Below are 25,663 nucleotides of genomic sequence, written 5' to 3'. Positions count from 1 at the left end.
ATTTTATATCAGTATGTAAACTTGCATACAACTTTTGAAGGGTGACTTGTATGGGAAATATCGTATGTAACATAAATCGCTTAACCGTTATGTGTCCGACATTTTTTTTGCTTTTTTCTACACCGTGCTGGGTACCCGGGTATCCTGTCGGCCACATAAGGGTTAAAACTATCAAATTCGATTTGGTAAAACGAAATATTTTGCATGAGTCGGTAATATAGATAATAATTGACCAATTTATCCTTTGACTGGTTAAAAAAAATATTTCCATACTTATTGGCTTGCAGCCAAAAAAGCCCAAAATCGCATATTTTGCCCTATAAATTGAGGTATAGTGCAAAATTGTGACGTGCTGTAGCAAATATAAGCCCGGATTCGGATTCAGCGGTCCAAAATCTGTCAGAGACACATAAGTTTGCTCTTGAGACAGACCAAAAGTTATTTTTTTGTTACGCTGTGTAATAGTTGGATACGTGACGTATGAGTTCAAAGCGAATACAACTATAGTTACTATAGTTACAGTATACTGTAACAGCTGGATACCCGAGCAGAGGAAAATATCAAAATAATAACAACGGAATCACAAAACTTGTTTTTATATCTCGGTTTGTTAGGGTAGTGGAGGTATTTTGAACCGGGCAGGTATTTTGGCCCACCTAGGGAGTTTTATGATATTTATCACATAATCTCTACTAATGTTTGGTAAATTTTTATTGGAACACGAAAAGTATTCAATTATGCGATGACCTTTATTTTGGATGTCAGTTAAATATGCTGTTCAGTATCAAAAATAGAGAAAATGTTTTCCCTTCCAATTAAACGCACGGAAAAGCATAAAAAAAAAACAAAGAAGGTGACAAATTTGTAGTCGGATTCGAAGAGGTATTCAATTTTACAAATAAATATTTATTTCATGTGAATGTAGTTAGTGTCTTGTAAGAACTCAAAATAAAGTGTTCTTAACTTTGGTGGAGCGATAATATTTACTAAAATGGTGGTTTGATGTAGGGCAAAAATACATGCCAACATATATGTGGACATATTTTGGACCACCTGACAGATCCATCTCTCCAGTTCCTTCTAAAGGGAGAAAATATTCATGCCAATGTAATGTACTCTAAAAACAGATAAACAGAATAAGTTGGGACCTCCCGTGATCTGGGTTGTTATACGTTTATTTTACAATGAGATTGTTGTGGGTTCGATTTGTTCTAACAACTTTTCGCCAAGTTAAAAATTTCGATCCGATTTGTGTCCTAACAACTTGTCGACAAGTTGAAATTTTCAGGTGTTCAGTCATCCAGTTTAGAAAAGTTGTAATTCTCGGCAATCAGTTGAAGACTGAGACAATGTGTTATCTAATGTATGTTTGACAATTTACGTATCATTCAAATTACTTTATTTATGATAGCCTTTCCACTCATTACAATATGTGTGAAACGCCTTTATATTTAGCAAAATCACTAGACTTTCACACTTCCTATTAAGCGTTACCTAATTTAAGCATGGTGACTGACGTCATGCAATAGTTAATAAATACACGATTTGCGTAACCTTTTTTTTTAGACATGCGTAAAAAATGGCAATTGTAACAAAATTTCATCTTTTTTTACCGTTACGTAATTTTTAAACGTTCCCTGCCTCAAAAAATGAATAGAAATGATGTAAACTTCACGTAGTTTTAAATATTTTTAATTTTTTGCTGAGCATGCTTTCGTTTCATCAATCAATCAAAATAGAAGCCCGAGAGCCTTCAGGAGTTTTGATATTTCTTGTTTTTACTACAACAATTTTGAGTTCTGTTTGGCCTTTTTCGACAGAGCAACATGTTCTCTACGTAATGCCTACTGAAATTATCCATATTTTGAAGTGGGTGAATGCATATGGGACATTGGAGGAGTTCCTATCCGCAACAGAAAAAAAGCATATTTTGTTTTCAGATTGTTATCAATAACGTATTCATATCAAAATTTGTTATTGAAATATTTTCAAAATTCGTTGTTATTAAGTTGTTATTGAAACTAACAAAACATCCCAAGTAACACAACATGTTCTATAGGAATTATTTCGACTCCAATATGACCAGTTACTGTGATTTGGTTCATAACAATAAAACCGTTTTTCAGACAGATATATGACCGAAAAAGCGCGGAAGCTCCCTTCGGCAACATATTTGAGATGTTATAATCATGTTCTATATGAATCAAAGCATACTTAATAATGTTTCTTAGTATGTTTTAAAGTACATAATTCTGACAACTTTCAATAAACAAACTACACGTCTTCTTTTTCTAATTGAGGATGAACATTCAGTTTCTTTTCTAAAGCGCAATCAATGTTTGTTGCATTACCGTATTCAACTATGTTTCAAAATGTCAAAAAAAAAATTATTCAAGTGCAAAATATGGCTTGCGATATTATTTCAGCCAAACTATTCCAACTTGAAATTAGATTTCCATGACCAGAAATTGTGGTGCGAGTCATTTTTCTGGTGAAATAGGCATTTGTACTTCGATAAATTTAACGCGCCTTATAAACACGTATATTTGAAGGATAATAAAATAAAACAAATTAAAACCATCGTTTTACTTGACCATGTGTAACCTAAAGTGCTTTGTTTTCGTAAATAATATTTCTAATTCCTGCAAAAAAAACCATACATCATGGATAAAAATGGGATATTTGACTGGATATTTTATAAGTATTAAAAGTATTAATGAAAAAATAAATGGCATACTTGGACACGGCAAGCTAAATGATTCGAGATATGATTAGAAATTAGCTTAATGCTTACCAATCTGGAAAATTTGTAAATGTCAATTGAGAATATTCTTTTTACAATGTCATACATATAGCCATCACAATTTATATGGATATGAATAAAGAAATTTTAAAGTGACACATGCAAAATTGACATTGGCAGAGGAAGCTCTAAATAAATAACTGTGGAAGTGCTCGTAGACTAACACTAAGCTGAGAAGCAGGCTTTGGTCCAGTGTTGACAACGTCAGAAGAAGAAGAAAATGTATTTCACATTTTTGGGCTGATTTTATAAACGAAAATTTGACAGGCGGTAGCGTTAAAATCAATATCATTATCAACATTGTTGTCGGTTCGTAAAATGGGTAATTTTTCATAAAAAAAATGCGGTGAAAGTCGATAAGAATTTCCATCTAGAAAAATGGTACACTACTAGTTTTTCCAGGATGATAAAATTGATGTATGCCGTCGAGCCAATTGAAATTGTATTAATTAATACAATCAAAATTGTAGCGCATTGGCACGGTAAAAGTATAGTTTTTATTCTTAATTTATTACATATTGAACATCATATCGACATTTTTATGATCGGTAGTGTAACATAGGCTAGTTAAAAATATTGACTTTAGTTTATGTTACATATGTTTGTTTACTTATAGAAAAAAACATGAATATGACTTAAGGGGCTATTCATAAACCACGTAGACCAAAATTTGGCAATCTCAGACACCCCCCTCCCCCCTCGTAGACTTTTGTCCATACAAAAATTTTGAAATTTATGGAGCGTCGACTTTGGCCAGACCCCCCCCCCCCAAAGTCTACGTGGTTTATGAACGGCCCCTAATGTAAACAAACAAAACATATTATGTTTAACAAAAACTTCATCGAAAACAAGTATTGAAAGACAGACTGAAAATGTTATTCATATATGACTTATGAAACATACTGAACATGTCATCATGTTACACATGTTTGCATACATACTGCAAAAACCCAGAAAATGACTTCATAAGAACAAATGAAACATATTATGTTTCGACAGAACTTAACCAAAACAAGTGTTGGAAGTAAGACTGAAAATATTACTCTAATACGACTTATCAAACATATTGAGTCTGTTGAGCTGTAGAGGGGCTTTCATTTGTTTATCGTGTGGTAGGCATGAAGGAATTCAAGGAAGTTTCCTTTGCGATCTACGTCACTATTGACCCCATTAAATAGTAGCAAACTTATACCATAATTATAAATAGCAAAACAAATCCTCCTGATAGTGCTACGAGTTGACGTAAGTGGTCTGAAGTGGTCTTTAAAGAAACTATTTTAGGAAGACTCAAGCCATTTTATGTCGTAAAATGTAAATGTGAGCTGCAAAATATTGTGATAGTTTACATATTTATTACAATAATCGGGTAAGTTGGACGGCAGTAGTATAGAGGAGAATCTATTGAAAGTTTGCTTTTGGAAGTTCGCGTGCAACACAGGAAATATGTTGTAATGTAAAACCCAATAAATTGGAGTGTTGTAATGTATTTGCATTTATTAGCGAAACGTTAAGATATGACGAAGCCACAGCTCGAATTTTCATGAGCACAAATCCGAAGAACCGAAAGTCCCTACCGAGAATGTGTTTGATGAACATATTAAGACAAATATAAAACTTAATCAGACTTGTCATATTGCGGCAAAATAAACGTTATTAGAACATATCCAACAAAATTGATATCAACATGTCAGATTTGTTTGAAAAGACAAAATATTTACTCAAATACGACTTTTTAATAAGAGATCATTGAAGACTAGTTTTTGGAATCATGAATATGACTTATACAAGACAACATTTGTTTTTAAAACTTTGAAGCAACTGTTATAGGACAAAATGATTAGTTTAAGACTTCTGATTATGTTTTCGGTGTTACTTGGGATGTTATTAATCAGGTCTTCCAGGAACATTTTTTTGTTATTTTGACAAGTTTATAACAGGATATATTATGTAAATAGCACGAAAATAACTCTTTCCGCTACTCAGTTATTTTTCCAAAATAACAAATTTTATTATGCTGTTGCTATTCCCTTCTACTCGGGTCTGTCAAGGGCTAAACTCCAAGATAGATTGGACGACCTCGAATGTATATAATGATATCTATTTAGACTTTGAGCAGGTCCAGTGACCCTAGTTGATTATGCAATGTTACATATGACTACTGTCACAAGTATAGATTTGAGATTCTAATCTCCACGTCAGTTTGGATTACCTGCATAGTTCTAATAATGTCAATGAGTGACTTCCGATTTCCCTAGAGATTCACGGATTACAGCAGATTATGCAATGTTACAAGTTGTTGCTGAAACGAGGAAATTACCCCTATAGATTTGAAGATTTGAATTTCAGAACAGATTGGAAAACCTTCAACATTCCAAGATATGAACAACTTTTCCATACTCATAGAAGGTTCATTCGAATACATACTGTTAAATCAATTATTTTGTTTTTTTTCTATTTCTTAGTGTTTAGAATTTACTAGGATAACAATGATGTATCAAACCAATTTACTCTTATTTTTCCTAATATAGGAATAGACTTGTGATAACTTTTCGATGACATAGTATACTTCAATAAAGTGGGTGATTTTCTACAGCCTTCTTTTTATTTGGTTTCATATATGACCCCTCCGGCTCCAAGGGTGATGGACGAGACCAAAAAGTGATCTCCGAGTCAACAAGGAAGGTAAGGATGAATGAGTGAACTACAGGGTCTCAAGATGGTCTCAGGGAGGATTTTAAATGGGTTCCGATGAGATTTCAGGGGGTTTCGTAGGGTTTTATGGTATCTTGTCACTCACATGGGCATTTCAAGAAGTTTCAAGGGCGTTTCAAAGGTGTTTGGATGGGTTTCGAAAAGGCTTCAAAGAATTTCGATGACTTTCAATGAGTTTCAGGAATGGTTCAGGGGGTTTCAGGAAAATATTTGAAGGTTTCAGAAGAGTTATAGAAATGTTTTGCAGGCAGTGTTTGATAGAGCTTGAGGGAGTTTCAGGAGATTTCAGGGAGTTTTCTCAGGCGTTTTAGCGTGCCGAAGGGGATTTCAGGGGGGTTTCAGGAGCATTTCAGGGAGTCTCTGAAGGTTTCAGGGGGGTTTCAGAGATGGCCTGATGGGGTTTCAGAGGGTTTCAGTGGTGTTTCTGAGTGGGGGTTTAGGTTTTTTGGTCTTTCATGGGGAGCGGGGGGATGTGGTCTCAGGTGGTTTTAAAGGAGTTTCATGGAGCATCAGGGGACTTCCAGAGCTGGGGGTTTCCGGGGAGTTTCAGAAATGATTCAGCAGGTCTCAATGTGTTTCAAGAGCGTTTGATGGAGATACAGAGAGCCTCTGAGGCGTTTCAGGATATTTACAAAGGCGTTTTGGGAGGTCTCAGAGGGTTTCCAGAGACCTTTCATGGATAACAGGGGGCCACAGGGGAATTTCAGGGGAAAGTTGTATTTTGGTGTTCATTTCAAAAATCTTACTAAGACCAGCACCAGGGCTGGCATTTCCTCACTCACTGCGCGCAATGCGCAGTTTCAAAACGCAAAGCGCAAAGAGCAGGTGGCTACGCAATGAGAAATAAAAAGAACGCAGTGAGCAAACTCACACGCAGAGAGCAGTTTGCCATTACACACTGCGTTATTTGTTCTGCTCACTGAGAAAGAGTGTGAAAGTAAATTGACAATGAGTGAGGCGAAACGAAGTGAAATCAGAGACAAACAGACGTAACACTGACGAAATTTGCTTTCTATATTTGTCAAGATCCTGATTACTTTGAGAATTGATGTTTTCGGTAAAGTTGTTAGGCTGATCAAGGGCCCAAAGGTTATGGATCGTTTGATTCAGTATTCCACCACCAGATGGTGCTAGAGGTCGAACAAATTTTATATTTTATATATCTCAGGACTCTGATCACATAGAAAGTTGGTGTCTTCGGCAATGTTGTTTGGTAAATCAAGGGCTCAAAGTAAATGGACCACTAGTTTCGAAACTCCGCCACTAGGCGGTGCTAGTTACACATTTGCAAGATCATGCAAATGATTGATTTTTTTCATTGAGTATTCAACATGCTGTAATTTTGTTTACTTTGAACATATTCAGTCAAGTCAAATGTTTTACAAAGACCAATATGTTAGCCGTAAATGTGCAAAATTTCATTTCATTCGGTTTAATAAATTCTGAGATATAGCGGTTTAATGAAAAACACTCAAATATGAATCATTTAACTAGAATCGCTCTAACTTCATGTAAAATTATCCAATCAAGCCCAAATTTGTACTATTTAGAGCTAACTAGTTGTGCAATAAGCGGTAAAAATTTGAGAATTTTTGGTGCACTCTATAAAAAGTTGCAGCTTGCTGAATATTTTTGCAATAATTAATGAAAGTTGCATGCTTCCTCTAATTGATAACTAGCGCCACCTACTAGCAGAATATTGAAACAATTTACCAATCAACTGAAAGGTCTTAACCAACCAAACAACATTGCCGAAGACACCATCTTTGTAAGTGATCAGAATCCTGAAATATATATAATATAAATTTTGTTTGCTCTGCAGCGCCGCCTAGTGGAGGAATTTTTATTCAAACGAATCATAATTGGTAAATTCTTAACCAGACAAATATTTTTCCCGAAGACATCAACTCTCGAAATTATCACGATCATGAGATATCTATATATATAAAAATGAGTTTGAAGTCCCTTTGAGGCAACAAAACTCACGAACGGCTGAACCGATCGGGTTGAATCTTGCAGAGTTTGATTCGTATTCTTGGTGGCTATGTTTATATGTAAAAAAAGCTACGAAAATCAACTAAAAAGAAGAGCAATTGTAAAATTACTCAAATTGTTATGAGCGGGGAAGAAATTCAAAGCGATCACAATAAAACCAATCTAGAGTGCGATGCCAAAATGACTCCCCAGCAGTTGTCAAACAATCACAATCAAAATGGCAGTACAACGTCTGCCGGGACAGCTAGTTTGGTATAAAACACTCGTCAGTAATACGTCTGTTTGTCTCTGACATAACAGAAATCACAGACAACAAGATGTGATACTTGTGAAAATTTCATACCGTATATCTCAGCACCATGATTACTTAGATAGTTAGTGTGTTTGACAATGTTGTTAGAATAGTCAAGGTCTTGCTTCTTGCTAGTGATAGGCCGTTTGATTATAAATACCTCCACTAGGTGGCGATAGCGATCAAGCACATTTTATATTCCATATATCTCAGGACTCTGATCACTTAGAAACATGGTGTCTTCGGCAATGTTGTTTGGTTGGTTAAGGCCTTTCCGTTGATTGGTAAATTATTTCAATATTCTACTACTAGGTGGCGCTAATCGAAAATGAGTAGAAGCATGCAACTTTAATTATTTAAAAAAATATTCAGCAAGCAGTAACTTTTTATAGAGTGCACCAAAAATTCTCAAATTTTTATCGCGTATTCCACAACTAGTTAGCTCTAAATGGTACAAATTTGGGCTTGATTGGATAACTTTACATGAAGTTAGAGCGATTCTAGTTAAATGATTCATATTTGAGTATTTTTCATTAAACTGCTATATCTCAGGATTTAGTGAACCGAATGAAATGAAATTTTGCACATTTACGGCTAACATATTGGTCTTTGTAAAACACTTGACTTGACTTGAATATGATCAAAGAAAACAAAATTATAGCATGTTGAATACTCAATGAAAAAAATCAATCATTTGCATGATCTTGCAAATGTGTAAATTGCGCCGCCTAGTGGCAAAATTTCGAAACAAATTGTCCATGAACTGTAAGCCCTTGACCTACCAAACAACAATGCCGAAGACACCATCTTTCTTAGTGATCAGAGTCCTAAGATATATGAAATATAAAATTTGTTCGATCACTAGCGCCGCCTAACGGAAGAATTCCGAATCAAACTACCCATTACCAGTAGGTCCTTGACCAGCCTAATAATTATGCCGAAAACACCAACTCTGTAAGTTATCAGGATCCTGAGATATATAGGAAGACATTTTCGTCAGTGTTACGTTCGTTTATCTGTGATTTTTGTCATACCAACTGCGCAATGAGCAGCGCAATGAGCATGCGAGTATCATGTGTCCTTTACTCTTTGCGTGAAACAGATACATTACGCACTGCGCCAAAACGCAGTGCGCCTCAAAGAGCAAAAGAGCCGTGAGAATGAGCATCCGTACGCAGCAATGCGCGCAGCCAGTGGCTCACTGCGTTTTTACACTTTGATGAGAATTCCAGCCCTGACCAGCACAATAATAAGAAATGACATTTGAGATAGGGTTTTGTACCATTTGGGCAGGTGTACCTATTTTGAGCACTTGCTGCTATAACTAAGTCAATTTCAAACCGATTGATTTGAATTGTTGTACAAAGTTAGATACTGTACGTGCCTAACTCTATACAAAAATTCAAATCAATCGGTTTGAAATTGACTTAGTTATAGCAGCAAGTGCCCAAAATAGGTACACCTGCCCAAATGGTACAAGACCCTACCTAACAATGATGCAAAAATTTCTTTAGGAAATCTGACAGATTTAATTTTTTTCTTGTTTTTTTTTTTATATTCAACTCAGTTTTGTTTTCAAAAATATTTCCCAACAACTTAACCAAATGTTTGTTTGAAGTTTATTCAAAATATTTCCCAAAAGATCTGCATGAAAATTTTCAGTAATCATAAGACGAATCATGGACATGGATGAATACCAGGATGAATTACTGAAGAAATCTCTATATGACTGGTGTTGGAATCTCCGGAACAATTCCTGCAGGAATCACTGAATGAAATTTAAGAATAACCTCTGGAGTAATTCCTGCAGGAATACCCTCATGAAAATTCGGAAAACAATTACCAATAGAATTCATAGAGTAATTATTGCAGGAATTCCTCGAGCAGTTCGTGAAGAAATGCCTGTAGGAATTTTTGAAGGGATCACTGCATAAGTTGCTTTGCGAATCTCCGGAGGATTTTTTAGAAAAATCCCTAGAAGGTTTTCTTAAGAAATCCCTGGGGAAATTTCTGAAGGAATCCATGAAAGGCTTTTAAAAGAAACTTTTAGAAAAATGTTGGACGAAATCAATGGCACATTTTCAAATGACCTGGAGGAAATTCTGAAGGAATTCCAAATTTATGAACTTTTGGAGAAATCAATGAGGATATTCATTAAGGGTTTTCTATAGGAATTCTAGCAGAAGTTTATGAAGCAATCTCTAGCAATCTAAACAACTTCAGATCAATGGAAGATTTTCCAAGTGATGTGAAAGATTTCTTCTTTCTAAAGAAATCTATAGAAGACTTTCTCAATTTTGATTAAATTTCTACAGGAATCTTTCGAAGATTTTTTAAAAAAATATTCTGGAAGGATTTCTGGAGGAATTTTCAGATGGATTTCTAGAGGAATCTTTGCAGGATTTTCTATATGAATCTAGGGAAGAATTCCAGAGGAAATCTATTGAAAAGTTTCTAAGTAGTCCTTAAAGATATTTTCAGGAATCTCTATAAGAATTTCCGAAAGAAACACCGGAAAATTCATTAATGATTTTCCTGAAGAAACCCCCTAAAAGGATTTTGAAGGAATATATGGAAAATTTTTCTTAAAGAAAATGACGAAATTTAACCTTGAAAGATTTTTTGAAAGAATATCTGTAGAAATTTCTTAATGAAATCATGAAGGATTATCTAATAAAATCCTTGGATATCGGGAGGAATCCTACAACTTTTTTCTGAATATATTCCTAGATAACTTCCTGAAAGCCTTTCTGGAGAAATTTCTGAAGGAATCCTTCAGAAAACTTTGAGAGGAATCCTCAGAAGAGTTTTTGATTTTTTTTAAGAATCCCAGAAGTAGTTTCTATGAGATTTTCTGGAGGAATCTTGTAGAAATTTTCAAGAAAGAAGAATTTCTGAAAAAAGAGATTTTCCAAAAGAAAACCGGCAAGAAATTTGGAAGAAATACTTGGTGAAATGTATGAAGGAATTAATGGAATATTGAATTTTCTTTGAGGAAATAAAAATAAAAAAACTCACTGGTATTTTATGAGGTGATTAAAACTGGAATGTTTTCTGCTAGATATTATTTTTCTTTTTCTTCATTATGGCTCGACGTTCACATTGGAACTTAGCCTGTCTCCCTTCAACTTAGTGTTCTTAGAACACTTCCACAGTTATTAATTGAAGGGCTTTCTTTGCCTGCCATTGCATGAATTTGTACATTGTGTGGCAAGTACTATGATGCACTATGCCCAGGGAGTCGAGAAAAGTTTTCCGACAGGAACGGGAATCGAACCCGCCGTCTCCGGATTGGCGATCCATAGCCTTAACCACTAGGCTAACTGGAGACTCCATTCTGCTAGATATACTCGACATAAAACCCAAATAAAAATTTTGAAAAATAAGAACAATTGTATGAACTAAAAAAGCATCATCTGAATATTTTGCAGTTAAAGTATTTTTATCAACACTGTAAAATATTTCAATGAACGCGAAGAAAATGCTAGGACCAGTCTTGTTAGAGATCACAGTCATTGACACCTTTTCGTCGATATTCGGCTGCCTTTGTCTCCGACATTCGCAACACAAGCAATCAAACTACCGTACAAAACAAAAATGTCAAACAAATGCGCTTGACCACGATCGCGTCTTTGGGAGACGGTTCGGCTTTTGTTATTCCTGTTTTCATCTATGTATAATAAGAGCTGTGTTGGCCGTATGTGTGTCGTATTCAATTCAACAATCAGGAATCTATAAAAGGGGAATTGTGTTTGTATGTCACGAATAGGCTCGGGGACGGGCCAACGGATCTACACTATTCTTTCAGTGTTTCATTCCTGCAGGGCTCCGACGTGTTCGTACGAAAATAGTAGTTTACGCAACAAGGTGCAGAATTACGAGTTCTGCACCGAGTTGCGTACAATGTTTTTTGCAAGTTCATAAATTTCCGCTTGAGGACAGTTTTTAACAAAACTTTTTCATCAAACTGCACACTGGTGATCATAGCCATGTTAAGAAAATCTGATCATAGTAGGTTACACTGTGCAGTTGTCACAATTTTTCAAAACTGCGTTCAGAAAGCATCAAGAAGTTGATTAAAACTGAAAACAGTGCTGTAATGGTTCATTACGCAACGCAAATCAGTGCTGTAATGAACCATTACAGCACTGTTAATTTGGTGTGGGAAAGTAGGCCTTTTCCTGACAGATTTGCGTGAGGTAAAACAGCCTTTTACCATAGAAGGAACTATTACGATGAAAAATTGCAAAAAATAATTGGAAAAATCAACCGGGAACGCACCGAAAACTAGAAATTTTGAAATTCCATTTTGCGGGGCATTTTTATACAGAGCTACATGTCAAAAAACACAGTAGGCAGGCAGAACGACGTTTGCCGGGACAGCTAGTTAACCGATATGAACATTCATAATCGGAATTGGCTGAAGTCTAAGCGAAAAGCTAGAATTAGACAAATTTCATCGTGTCAGATGACATTGATTTGACCCTTTTTTATATTTATTGATCTTCGTCCTACCGCTTGTATTGTGTGTGAGAGGTAACGGTAGCGCATGAATGTAACAAAGCAAGCTGACACCCGACTGCGGCACCGAAATGAAGGTAGTGAAAAGTGTCGAATGTTTACAAGACTGGCTAGGACTAACCTCAAGACATCCCCCCATGAAAATGTTTACGAATTTTCAAATACAAACTTTCACTAGAATTTCGAGTGCATATTGATTTTGCTTTGCTTACTCTCAAAATGAAACAGTAGATAAATTCCCCGGAAGCATGGTTATATTGAAAATAATCTGAAGAAATCTAATAACTAATTCCTAGATCTTTCAGCCAAGTTCGGCATAAAGCAGTTGAAAGCTAATAGAAAATAGATTATATATTACCCCATTCATCTTAAAATTTGGTCAACTCAATTTCCAGCAACACTGCCGTAAGTTTATATTCATTTTTTAGAAAATTTGGCAACTTTGGGTTATGTTTATAAACCAATAATTTTGTAAAAGTTTCACCTAAGTCATGTTCAGACTTAAATATCTTTTGAATGAGACCTAGAGTTTTGAAATTTGATGCAAATTGGCGGAGATATATTTTTAGGGGGTTACCCCAAACTTTTGATCGGGAGTGTACATAAGACAAACTTAGAGGTGTCAGATTACATTCGTAGTTTTGCGACTTTTGAATTGTTGTTAAACAAATAAATAAGTTTAATCTTACTACAGTTTTTCGACACCCTTAATACAAAACATTTGAATTCTTGCCAAGTTCATTAGACATTTGTAAACTAACATTAGAAAAAAGGATAACAACCATTGCGAATTCCTGCTTCTCCAGTTCCTGCTGAGCGTATTTTCCATTACAGTCAGGTCTTTTTTACGCAGTTTTCATTTACGCGGTCGTGTAAATGAAAACTCCATACAAAAAAAAAATCATCGCCTTATTTTTGCATGATTCGTCGACAAATGGTGAGACTTTTTTACGCGGTTTTTTGAATTTTGAACTGAGTTTTTTTTACGCGGTACGTATCCCCCGCGTAAAAAAAACCTGACTGTATTCATGTTTTCTTTGACCAGTAACAGGTAGTAACAGGTTTGCATAAGTGAATTGAAATACGCCTAGGAAAGGCGGAAGTAGCTGAGGCGTGAAATGATTATTCCGCCCTCCTCATATGTTGGTCTAGATTGTCTAGATTGGTCAAATGACAAAATTTATGATACCGTGATATCAGACACAGTCCGGTGAAAAACCAAATTTCGCTATGTGAACTCTGGTCGATTATTTGTATGCAACATATTGATAGGACAAAACTCTTCGGCTTTAATAGTTCCAGTAACTTTTATCAAAATAACGCAATGTATTCTGACGTAACACACTGTATTCTTACCTCACTTTGATACATGGCCACCTTCGCGGTCCGTTTGGACCGCCCACGGGAAGACTTGTTCATCTTCCGATCCAGATCTCGCATGGTCGTCGGTTTCCCGGAGGATTTGAGCGCCAAACTACCATTGGAAATGGGCGCAATGTGCACCTTAGGTATCGGAGCCACTGCAATGGCTGCGGCGGCTTCCGGTTGCAGCTCGACTGTGGGAGATTCGTTCTGTTCCGGTGGTGTACTGCTGGAGTCGGTATTGTCCCGCTCCGGTTCCGGTTGGGAATCGTTTGTGTTATCGTTGCAGGTGCTATCCGAGCTTGCATTGCTATGCTGAAGCTCTCGGGCTATGTTTTCTATGGTTTCTTCGGGAGCATCTCCCCCTCCGCCTTCCGGCGGAGGAGAAACTAGACTACTACTGTCCTGTGATGACTGGGATTGCTCTTCGAGGAGATTGCTTGGGTGAAGGTCGACGTCTTCATCGTCATCGTTATTGTTGTTATGGTGATGATCAACGGAGCGTTCCTCGTCCGGTGATGTTGGGATTAGAGATCCACTTCGGAGCTCCGGAGCGATGCTGGGTTCGGTAAGAGTTTCCATGATTTGATTCGATAGTTTACACTGATACTCAAATTGTAACGGTTTAGTGATGCACTTCGACAGTTACTATGCGCACTTAGTAGGGTACATGGAACCCATTTTTTAGCGAAGACGGTGGATAATGGAGAAATTCTGCTACGAAGCTGATGGTCACTGGAGATGGTGATTGATGCAAAAAAAAAACTATCTTCTCATTGATTTAGCAGCGAGAGAAGGTCCGATGTGTTGGTTGATGACCAAAAACTGCCTAAGCCTACATTTTTTCAAATATTTTGTTTGTACATACAGCACCCTTGCATTTGTATGGGCTGTGTTTACATTAATAACAAACACACACGCACGTTATTCGGATTCCACTTTAATCACTCCAGTACTTCTTCGGCTTTTGTTGGTGTGGGTGTCCACCTTTGATCATTAATAACTTTTTCTTCGATGAAAATCTCTGCTGAATATGTCAAATTGCTCACGAAATCATCCACGACTTTGATTTTCATTTGTCCGATTGATACCTTTTTTTCGCCATTCGAAAGTAATCATTTTCCGCAGTGTAGAACGATCCAAACACTTGTTTTTCACAGTTTTTACGCGTCGGAGTTGACAACAGAACGATCCCTGTTTATAATCGCCAGTGATGAAGATTTCTACTTTTCCAATGCACTTCACAGGCTGTCACAAACACACGTATTGCCGTAGTTTTATCTGTAGGATTGAAGTCACACATACATTAAGAATTTTTCGACTCATGTCATAAATTGTAAACAAGACGGTTTATTCACGACTTTTCTCGTAGTTTTTGCACATGATAACAACTCAAAAATAGAGTTTTCAGCTTCAAACTTGTTATTCTCACATCAACGGCGTTTTTGGAAACTAAAACTATGAACATCAGCACAAATTACGTAGACGCGAAAATTAACGTCCTATCAGTTAGCAGCACACAAGCAAAATAATCATCCATGGTGTACTGAGAGTGAATACCCACACTCTCCAACTCCAACACCACTTTAATTGACGGTGTTGCACGCAAAAGCGGCTTATGTGAGATTTTGTACTAGCGTTCTTCGTATCAAAAAGATTTTTGGACGTCACTCGATTTCATCTCTTCAGGTCTTCATAGTTTACACTTCCTGTTCAGCTTGCGTCCAACTATATTCCACCAAAAAATGGTTCACGATAATTATACAGTCAGGTCACGATAATTAGCGTCACACTCTGGCAGCAGGCATCACGTACAAGATCTCACTTTTCTTTACTAGTTTTAACTTGAGAGCAGCAGCGGGGCAGTTGGGCGAAAGGCCCATAGAATGTTAAAAAAATAAATATCAAAGCTAAATTCATGAGAATCTTTTTTTTTTTGGAAACTACGCTCAGGGTGTGAAGAATTCGTATAACATAAAATTTAAGGAATCAATAAAAACTACGCTTAGCAAAATTAAGTAAAAATTTTGATAAGGTCCAAATTATGAAACTCTCTAAATATGATGCAGAATCGATACATTGTTTTTCATACATATTTAACAACATCGAATCGTTGAGTGTTGATATGGGTTGAACACTAGCTAAGTGATCCCGACGTTCATGAATCGATACCAGTCTGTATCATTAAGTGATTACTTTGCTGTTTTCATATGTTCATAATTTCGAATTCATAACGAGTACAATCAATTTCCTTTATGTATTCTTATGGCATCCATTTGTTGGTTTCAATCACAAGGTATTTTGATGAATTTCGTTAGTCAACTTCGCTGAGTGTATGAACACGATATTTTACACTCAGCGGAGAAAAACTACAATATTTATCAAAATACCTTAAGATTTTTTGCCTAAACCGCATTGAAAAGCTTTCAACGCTTGGGGATATCATTTTGCTAAATATGATTTAAATCCACCTGTGAATACATGCTGTATCGTAAAACTTCCTTATGAAATTCGTTCTAAGAGTTAGAAGTTATTCAAATTCAGTTTTTTAAGGTAGAAGTTGAGTGTAAACATACTTCTGGGAGAATGTTTAGGAAACTCCATAGGGGACTATCAGTGGAACTTTTTGCAAATATTTGACCTGAGAAAATTTCTAAACTCTCTGTTGTAAAATATTATCGTCGCACCACCAAATCGAAGTCGTCGCTAGAAGCACATGCGAAGTTGCAGCTGCGAAGTAAATTTGAATCTATTTTTTCTGTTGCGCATCATTAAGCTAATTAAGAGCAACAATATGCACTAATCAAAATTGAGTTGCGACATTTCTAAGTAGGTTAAAAATCAATTTTCGCACGTTCGGTCACTTCGTATTTCGACCAAAAGCATAATATCTTCCGATAACACTAGTTTACAAACTATAACGAAAGTTGTGAACTTCGGTCAACGACCAAAATTTTTGAAGCAAAATTTTGCGCTGATTTCGAAACCGTGCTTCAAAAAAATTTAAGTAGAACAGTTTTTGAGTTTTCCCTCAATATCGAGTTTAACAACTTTTAAAAATATGGAATTTACTAAAATACAAAAATCTTGCGTTTCGTTCAACCAATTTTAAATATTTTTCCATAAATTAAAAGCTGAATATAATACCAATCGATCATCTGAATTGCGTCATATTGATGAAATTCAAGATATTGGCAAGTTTTAGGGACAATCTTCTTAAATTTTAGCAAAATTTCCAAATATATATGAAGAAATGTATGTTTTTCAATGAGAAAAAAAAAATTTGAAAATTCTTTATCAACGTTTATTCGACATATCATATGTAGGCGAGTTACAGTAAAAAAATCAGCTCAATCGGAGCATTGACTACGAAGAATGGGATGTGTGAAGTGAGCGACTTTGTTTAAAAATTGAACAAAAATCGATTCCAAATCATCAACCTTGTATGGAAAGTCGAAAAAAATTCCGCTCGACTGTATTTATTTTTTCATCGCGTTTCCGAACTCAGGGCATGATTCTACACAAAAAGTGATCATCAGCTTACCAAGTTCAAAAATGCTGTGAACTGGTGTAATGCTAAAAAGACTTTCAGATGCCGTCCCGGATTTTCCTGAACTTTCTGAGATTTTTTGCAGTAATTATTCAACGTGCTACAAAATAAAGCTAATCGGATACTGGTTACTCGAGAATACTAGAGATGTTTCTTGAGGCTCACAGTTTTTGCTTGGAACGTTCCCTCTAAACTGTACAACTTATTTTATGCAAATCTCATCATCTACAACATAATATATGCAAATAGTTTTTCCAAACATTTATTCTTCTTTTTGTTTTTGATTGCTCCGCTCTCAAGCTAGAGCATTTAGGGATGGCATAGTTGTATTCGCTATAACGCCAGCAATGACTACATTTATCAAATTAATGATATTTTTCTTTTTTCTCTCAAAGTTTTTCTTCTTAATAAATCCCCAAAAGCTTATTTCAAAGTTTTGTCAAATATCTTTCTCGTATTACGTGCCTCATATGCCCAATCTACAAGAAAGGGCACAGACCCTTTTAAAATCGGCGTATAAGATACTGTCGCGTGTCCTGTTCAACAGACTGCGACCTCTTGAGGAGTCCTTCGTCGGCGAATACCAGGCTGGTTTTCGTGAGGGCCGATCAACGACGGATCAAGTGTATATCCTGCGGAGTGCGGATGATCCTAGATAAATTTTGGGAAAATAACTTGCAGACTCACCATCTGTTCATTGATTTTAAAGCAGCGTACGATTCAGTGAAAAGAAATGAGCTTTGACATATTAGAACATGGTTTTCCGGCGAAACTAATTAGGCTGATACGCGCAACGCTGGATGGATCAAAATCAAGTATTCGGATCGCGGACGAAGTATCAACGTCGTTTGTGACCTTGGATGGATTGTGAAGCAGGGGGATGCTCTTTCAAATTTATTGTTCAACATTGTACGCGAAGGAGCGATTAGGAGGTCAGGCGTGCAGAGGAATGGCTCTATCATCACACGGTCGCACATGCTCCTCGATTTTGCGGACGATATTGATCTCATCGGCATCGATTGTAGGGCAGTGGAGGAAACTTATGCTCCTATGAAGAGAGAGACAGCGAGGATAGGCTTGACGATTAACTCTACCAAGACGAAGTACATGATAGCGGGTAGAGACAGAAGCAGGCTTAGTGGTCTTAGTGCTGAGGTAGTGATTGATGGGGAAGTGTTTGAAATTGTTGAAGAATTTGTTTATCTTGGAACACTTGTGACATGTGACAATGACGTTCCCCGAGAAGTGAAAAGGCGTATTGCAGCTGCGAATAGGGCCTTTTACGGATTGCGTAGCCAGTTTAGGTCCTGTAACTTGCAAACGCAAACAAAATTTGCTCTGTATAAGACGATGATTCTTCCGGTTGCCCTCTACGGTCACGAAGCGTTGACGTTAAAGGAGGTAGACCGAAAAGCATTTGGAGTTTTTGAGTGCAAAGTGCTGCGGACAATTCTCGATTGGAAACAAGAAAATGGAATGTGACGCAGACGCATGAATCACGAGTTGTACCAAGTGTACGAAGATGCGAATATTGTGAAACGTATAAAATACGGCAGACTTCAGTGGGCTGAACACGTAGTGTGAATGTCGGAAGAAAGAATAGTGAAAACAATATTCAGCAGAGAACTCTTTAGAGGTAGGCGACTTCGTGGGCGGCCGCGAACTCGCTGGCTGCACGTGGTTGAAGAAGATCTACGATCCCTACACGTTCGGGGAAACTGGAGGAACATCGCCCAAGACCGACGAAGATGGTGCTCTACTATACTCGGCGTTGGAGTAAAGTTACTTTGTAGCCAACAAGGTATCAAGGTAAGGTAGGTATTACAAAAGGGATGATGGAAGATTTTAGGCCTCATTAAATCATTATTCAAATTCACAAAAGAAATTGTTTTCCAAGAAAAAAAAATATTTGGGAAAATTCTAGAAAAACCCACCAAAAATAGAATAAAACATCTAAAATTTTAAAAACAGCGTTTTATGTTAATTTTGGAGACATTTTTGAATGATCCACATTGAAATTTATGAAGCAATTTACTTCAACATTTAACAAAAATGTGGACGAGGTTTTTAGCTAAATATAAATTTAGGGAAACATAGAAAAACCGCGAAAAATATTTGCCAAGTGTTGTGGGAACACTAGACTGGCCCAAATACAAAAATGTCGAAAAAATCCACGGGGCACCCTCTAGAATCGTGCCTTTGGATGAGAAGAACAATCTGTGAAAGATTCAGCTCAATCGGTTGAAAACTGAGCTGGCGCAAATGAGTTGAAGGTTTGTATGGGATGTTCAGTCCAAATATCTGGGAAATTGGATGACCTCCAGTCTCTGCGTGAGTAATGGAAATGAAGGACAACATAGCCGCCTATGATGTAGTGCGCAAGTTTCGAACGGAAAACATGTGCTGCATGTAACAACCGAGTGTAAACTGGGGAAGCTGCCCTCATCCTGTTTTCGTTGGCTGAAACCGCAACTAAATTTAGTTTTATCGTGATATGGTTTTCTACAAAGTTGTTCATTAGGGTATCAACTACGATTCTTCCAATTCCGAGCCAAATCGAACTCGACAAACCGGCGTGCTGAATGAGAGAATGGAGGTCATCCAATTTCTCATATATTTGGACTGAACTGAATGTAGAATAAAACTTTGCTCAGCCCTTGTTCGAAAACACCGGTAAGGCTATTTCACGGCAAAAAAGAAAAAAATCAGTGGAAAAATCTAAGAACAGTCTTGGAAAACCACTGATCTCCCACCAGACCCACCTAAATAAAATTAAAGGATAAAACAATATGACGAGGGGGGCCGTGGCGCAGTGATCACACGTTTGCCTAAGCGTTAACGTTCAGCGGATACTCATGGGTTCGAGCTCATAAGCTCTCATAGCACTAATGGACCCGGGTAATTGGATATCGGCGAAATAGCAACTCATAATGCACCCTCAATCGGATTGGAAAGCAGCTACACATCAACATCTTCGTGCTCATCATTCTACCATGGACGGAGTTGAAAAAGTGAAAGCGGCACAAAGACCGGTTCGATGAAGTAGAATAGAATAAATTTAGGCGCTGTATAAACTGTATGTTCAGCTGTCAGTTGTAATCGCTCATGTAGTACCTCAGTGGACAAAAAGCTGTAAATTTGAATAAGCGATTAGGAATTTAAAAAAATACAATATGACCATGATTATGAGATCAGGTATCAGAAGGCCGGCTTCAGAGACACGTCATCCGCAATTTGGAACATTTGTGCCATCAAAGATCAAAAAATCAAAGATGAAGGGATCAGTTGTACTTCCAGTGGCAAAAAGTTTAAATTTTGTCGCAAATTGCGTAACGTTAGTAAATCTATCAACTTATTATGGAATGTTCATATTGTATAAAGTAATCCAAAGACATTCCCTCAGCAACTACTGGAGCAATCCTTTAAAAATCCCTTGAGGGCCTCAAGTTGAGGCACATCCGAAGAACTTACAGAGGAATACCCGAATGGATTACAGGAGGAATTCCCGAAGAAGTTCTTTTAGACATCCTTGGCAGAAGACGTAGTTATCGCCATGAAAAACAAATCGTGGAGAAAACTTAGGAGAAATTCCTGAAGAAATTTAGGGATGTATTCCCGAAGAACTGAATAGAAGCTATCCTGGGGAGTAATTCATATAGTTTATGTTGGCTACATTATTGAGATTATCTTCAAATGTTTCCCTGTAATAATTGTTTTGTATACAATTTGTAAACATTTTTTTCGAAAGTGATTACCAAAACATTCATGGAAAATCCCTTGGCTTACCTAAAGGAATCCCGGGAATAATCTCTACACAGTAAAAAAAATATCACGGATTACATGTAATGTCATTTTTATCTTGGTCATGCAAACTTATAGTCATGTAGATTTACTTGGCATATCATACAATTACATCACATATCATGTAATCTTCTGTGAACTGTCACGTAAAGAATTAGAATTGAGGCAAAACTGGATACATTACCTCACATTTTGGTTTTCGATTTTTTATTAAATAACGGTGCAATATTTCAAACTCAGTGTCCATTCGAAAGATGAAGAAAGGAGAATGGGCAAAAAAGTATGGAGTGTTGTCCATCTCATGCACACTAATGACTCTTATCTTATTTGAAATGTCTCAGCGAAACAAGAAAATGTCTGTATGGGGTTAAAATTCTATGTACCGAGAGTATAGTAAAAAAATTGAGGTTTTGTATGTGGTAAGTATTATCTCACTGTTCATTTTAATAGTATAATCAGGCATATGAAAAACCTATGTTTATTAAGGACAAACGTCTTGAAATCCCGCTTCAACAGTGCATTAAAACTTCAGACGCACAAATCTCAAGAAGCAAGCTCCAAACAAAAGCGCGTTTCATTATTCAGTTCTTGCTCACTTGTAATAAGCTTAAAATGAGAAGCTCAGGTGCGCTGGTTTTGTTTACGAACAGATTTGTGCGATCAAAAGCGTGAGTAGGTGCCAAAGTCGGCCATTGTGGCGGCCATTTTGGGATTCTAACAAGTCTGTCCTTAAGAGAACTCCTGGAGAAACCTCGGCAGGAGCTTCCGAGTGTAACTCACGAACAACTTTTGAATGTTTTAATTGAATGAAATATTCAAACAGGCATTTTTAATTGAATCAGTTACTGCTGTCAAATGATATTTCGTAATCTGCTATTATTTGACTATTAAATAACATGGAAATTAGGAAAATTCAGTTTCATAAATATTAAAATAAATCCATGTTTCCTTAACTGTGTTTCGTAACGCAATGAAATACATTGTCAAACATTCATGTTTGGCATGAATAATAGGTTAGAAGCCACTGTATAACTTCAATATCCAAGAGTTGGATTTAATAAACGAATCTTTTATAAGAGTGTTTTTTTTTCAATAAATTATACGATTTATCAAAGTAGGCTATCAATTCCTTAAGCCTTTGCCAATTTTCAGGAGTTATTCGCGGTTTAGACGTTTTTAATCCCTTAATTACTCAAAAAGTACTTAACTTGTAAGAATTTGGACAACAAATAGGGGTATTTTCAACACAAACGAACATTGATCACAGATATGAACAATGTTACCCCAAATCAACAAAATCAAAAATTAGATTAAAAAGCTTATTTAAACATGTTCTTAACCCTCTAATACCCAATCCCGCCTTTAGACGGGGTATAGTTTGAGCATTTTTGTAATTTTTGTTTCGTGGAAAATCATTTTTTTTTTTAAACTTTTGGTTGATATTTAGGACTGTTTTGTATATCTCAAAATAGTTTTTGGTGTATTTTAAAGCGTATTTACATTTTTTAAAAATCATTGAAAAATTGATGTTTTAGTCACCTTTTAGAAGTCATTGTTTATTTTGTATTGAATCGCTATAAATAACATATTTTAAATTTTTCCCAAATCATTCTATCCTCGTTTAATGGTTTAAGGGAATCGAATACACTCTAAAATTATTTTCCTTAAAATTACACGGAAAATAAAATTTTCAGTGAAAAAAATTTAAAATAATAATATTTCAACAATAATCATAAAATCTCAAAATGTTTTCATCTCAAAAAATCCGTTCCCCAAATTGGCTTCCAGGAAAAATATAAAAGTGTGGGGATGTTCAAAAATAAAAATTGGAAAAATCAAAAATCAAAATTCACAAAATCGAGAATCAAAAAGAATCATCTTCCAAAACATGTTTAAATCGATTTTAGATGACGAAAAATGATATTTAGATCAAAATCAAAAATTTGGGTATTAGAGGGTTAAGTTTCACAATACTTTTTTGGGTAGCTTAACACAAACTCAGATGACCAGTAATTGTTTCAAACATATAAAACATGTAACATTTTCTTTAACAAGAGAACTATTCAACATCGAAAATTTTGATCATTGTTACCCCAGATTACGTTACGGTACTAGCATCTATAAGCCTCCACTGCCCCAGGATATGCCCGTAATTCAATACAGGTCGGACTCGATTATCCGGGGATTCAATTAACCGGGTGCCCGATTATCCGGGGCTCGATTATCCGGGGAAAAGTTTGTTTTTGTTTTGTTTTCAATTTTTTAGATAACAATATGTCAAAAAATGTGATAAACATCAAATACAACACCTGTAAATAGGATTTCGCCTATTAGAAAATTGTTTTTATTTTTTCATACTTTTCAGCTAAAATTTCATTTTTAAAAAACATGGTTATAATAATATCAGATGTTGAGTTCAGGTACTACAACGTCATGTACAGGGGATACTCAAAATAACTGGGACAGGTAAAATTTTCACTTTTCAAAAAATGTTCAACTCGCTATAACTTCTCGAAAAGGGCATCAAATATTCTCAAATTTTTACTGTAGGTTCATCTACTAGTTGTGTATCAGTGGTCAAAATTTGAAAAGGATCGGTCAATTCTTCACGAAGTTATAAAGATTCTAGAAAAAGGTATAATTATTCGATAGCCAACTTTGAGCTGTTATATCTCCGGATTCAATGCCCTGAATGCAATGAAATTTTGATCATTTATGACTTATATAATGGTCTTTAAAAAACAGTTGACTTAATTTGAAATTATTAATTAGAAAAAAGGTTATTGCGATTTCATTTATTCCATGTTTTTTCAGTAAATTTATCTATTTTTCATATGCATCCCATTACTTTTTCTATTTAATGCCGGCTATTTGGTTGCTTTTCTTTGAAACATAAATATATTCAATTAAATTAGAGGGAATTTGAATGAACTATAATTACTATCTCGAATTTTGAAACGATGATGAAGTTTTGGATAAATTGGTGTTATAATAGAAAAATGAACTAATCGAAATAATTTTCTTTCGTGTGAAGAATTTTAAGTTAAGTCAAATGTTTTTAATAGCTCATTATATAAGTCATAAATGATCAAAATTTCATTGCATTTGGATTATTGAATCCGGAGATATAACAGCTCAAAGTTGGCTATCGGATAATCATACCTTTTTCTAGAATCTTTATAACTTTGTGTAAAATGGTCCGATCTTTTCCAAATTTTGACCACTGATACACAACTAGTTGATGAACTTACAGTAAAAAATTGAGAATATTTGATGCCCTTTTTAAAAAGTTACAGCGAGTTGAACATTTTTTGAAAAGTGAAATTTTTACCTGTCTCAGTTATTTTGAGTATCCCCTGTATGTCAGCTTCTATGTTTAACGAATAGTTTTTGATTGAAGAACATCAAAAATAAAAGAAAATAAGCATGGCTCGATTATCCGGGGTGAAATAATTTTGGAGTCACCCGGATAATCGAGTCCGACCTGTATAACACTTGCTAACAATCTGACTATTAAATTTTGGCCGCCTTCCAATTTCCTTAAAAAAATAGGTGTTCTTGCATCGTTTATATTTCCCAAAATCAATCACACCGCAATCTCTCATGTATTCCGTTCGCAATATTGGTTTTATTGCGTTGAATACAATACCACCAGAAAGCTAACGCTCACAAACTAACCGCAGAAGCAAAACACAACAATTTACACCTTCGGCTGTTATTTTCCTTCGGCAGTGATGCCCAAAGATGCTGCTGCTTCCACCCGACCGAGGGAGGGATGCAAATGTGAGCAATAAACACAACAACATCCAATCAGAAATGAGCGAATCGTGAGAGAGAGAAAATCCGCTCTCAAACACATTGTTCGTTCGCCACAAGCGCGAACGGGAGAATGAAAGACCGAAAGAGTATGCGTCAACAACGTATATAAAAATGCTACTGCTCTGTTGCTAATCGCTCTCTCCCCCGCTCACTCTCTGTGCTGCTTTCTGTGTGTTCAAGTATTTTTAGGTCAGAAACTGGAGTTCTTTCACCGATGCTTTTCTGCCAGCTCGACAATGGTTTCCGATTGGGAAAATTTCCCATTCACAACGGCTTTTGCCACAGCACTGCACCTTATTTCACCCATTGGTGTGATTTTTCACTGGTCTGCACTAGTTTGGACACTCGATTTACCGCAAAAAGCGAAGATTCGACCGAATTTTCCGAGCCCTCGGTAAACTGCGTCCGATGCAAATCCGAACCGATGGCGATTTTCCTCTGTTTGATAGCTTCTCTCCGGTGGAGTGGTTTTCTTATTCTCACTTGGTTGAATTGGATTCTGGTTGTGTGGGTGCATTTGGGAGAGAAGGTAAATTTTGCTTCAATGGGCGAACGATATTGACTACATGGTGGCTGTGAATGAACGAGGCAGTAAAATTGACTTGTAGCGATATTCGGTGGTGCAAGCTTTTGACGGTAGAGGCGCTATTTGAGATGACAGTTTAGTTGGACACGTGCTTTGGAACAAGATCTATCATTACTGGGATGCCTCTATTTGCAACGGTAATGTACATTTTATATATTTAATAAAATTTTTTGTTCATCATCAATTATTGACAACATGGCTATTCTGCATCGACAAGCATAA

General features: G+C 36.2%; 1 protein-coding gene across 4 annotated transcripts in view; it reads right to left on the bottom strand.

The window, feature by feature from the left end:
• LOC109417975 (F-box/LRR-repeat protein 6) overlaps window positions 1-25,308 on the bottom strand; it is a 35,698-nt gene extending 10,390 nt beyond the window's left edge. Inside the window, exons 1-2 of one of the 4 annotated variants that reach the window (XM_062853448.1) lie at window positions 25,210-25,308; window positions 13,680-14,966 (exon numbers count right to left, since the gene is read on the bottom strand). In XM_062853448.1, the coding sequence (XP_062709432.1) occupies window positions 13,680-14,267 (588 nt within the window). In that variant the 5' untranslated portion in view covers window positions 14,268-14,966; window positions 25,210-25,308. Of the gene's footprint in view, window positions 1-13,679; window positions 14,967-15,117; window positions 15,222-25,067 lie in introns of those variants that run through there. The other 3 variants (XM_062853446.1, XM_062853447.1, XM_062853449.1) reach the window with 3 other exon arrangements.
• Between the last annotated feature and the right edge of the window lie 355 nt (window positions 25,309-25,663).

Source organism: Aedes albopictus, chromosome 2 (assembly GCF_035046485.1).
Source record: "Aedes albopictus strain Foshan chromosome 2, AalbF5, whole genome shotgun sequence".
NCBI classification, from domain to species: domain Eukaryota; kingdom Metazoa; phylum Arthropoda; class Insecta; order Diptera; family Culicidae; genus Aedes; species Aedes albopictus.
This window is presented reverse-complemented; position numbering and strand designations above follow the sequence as displayed.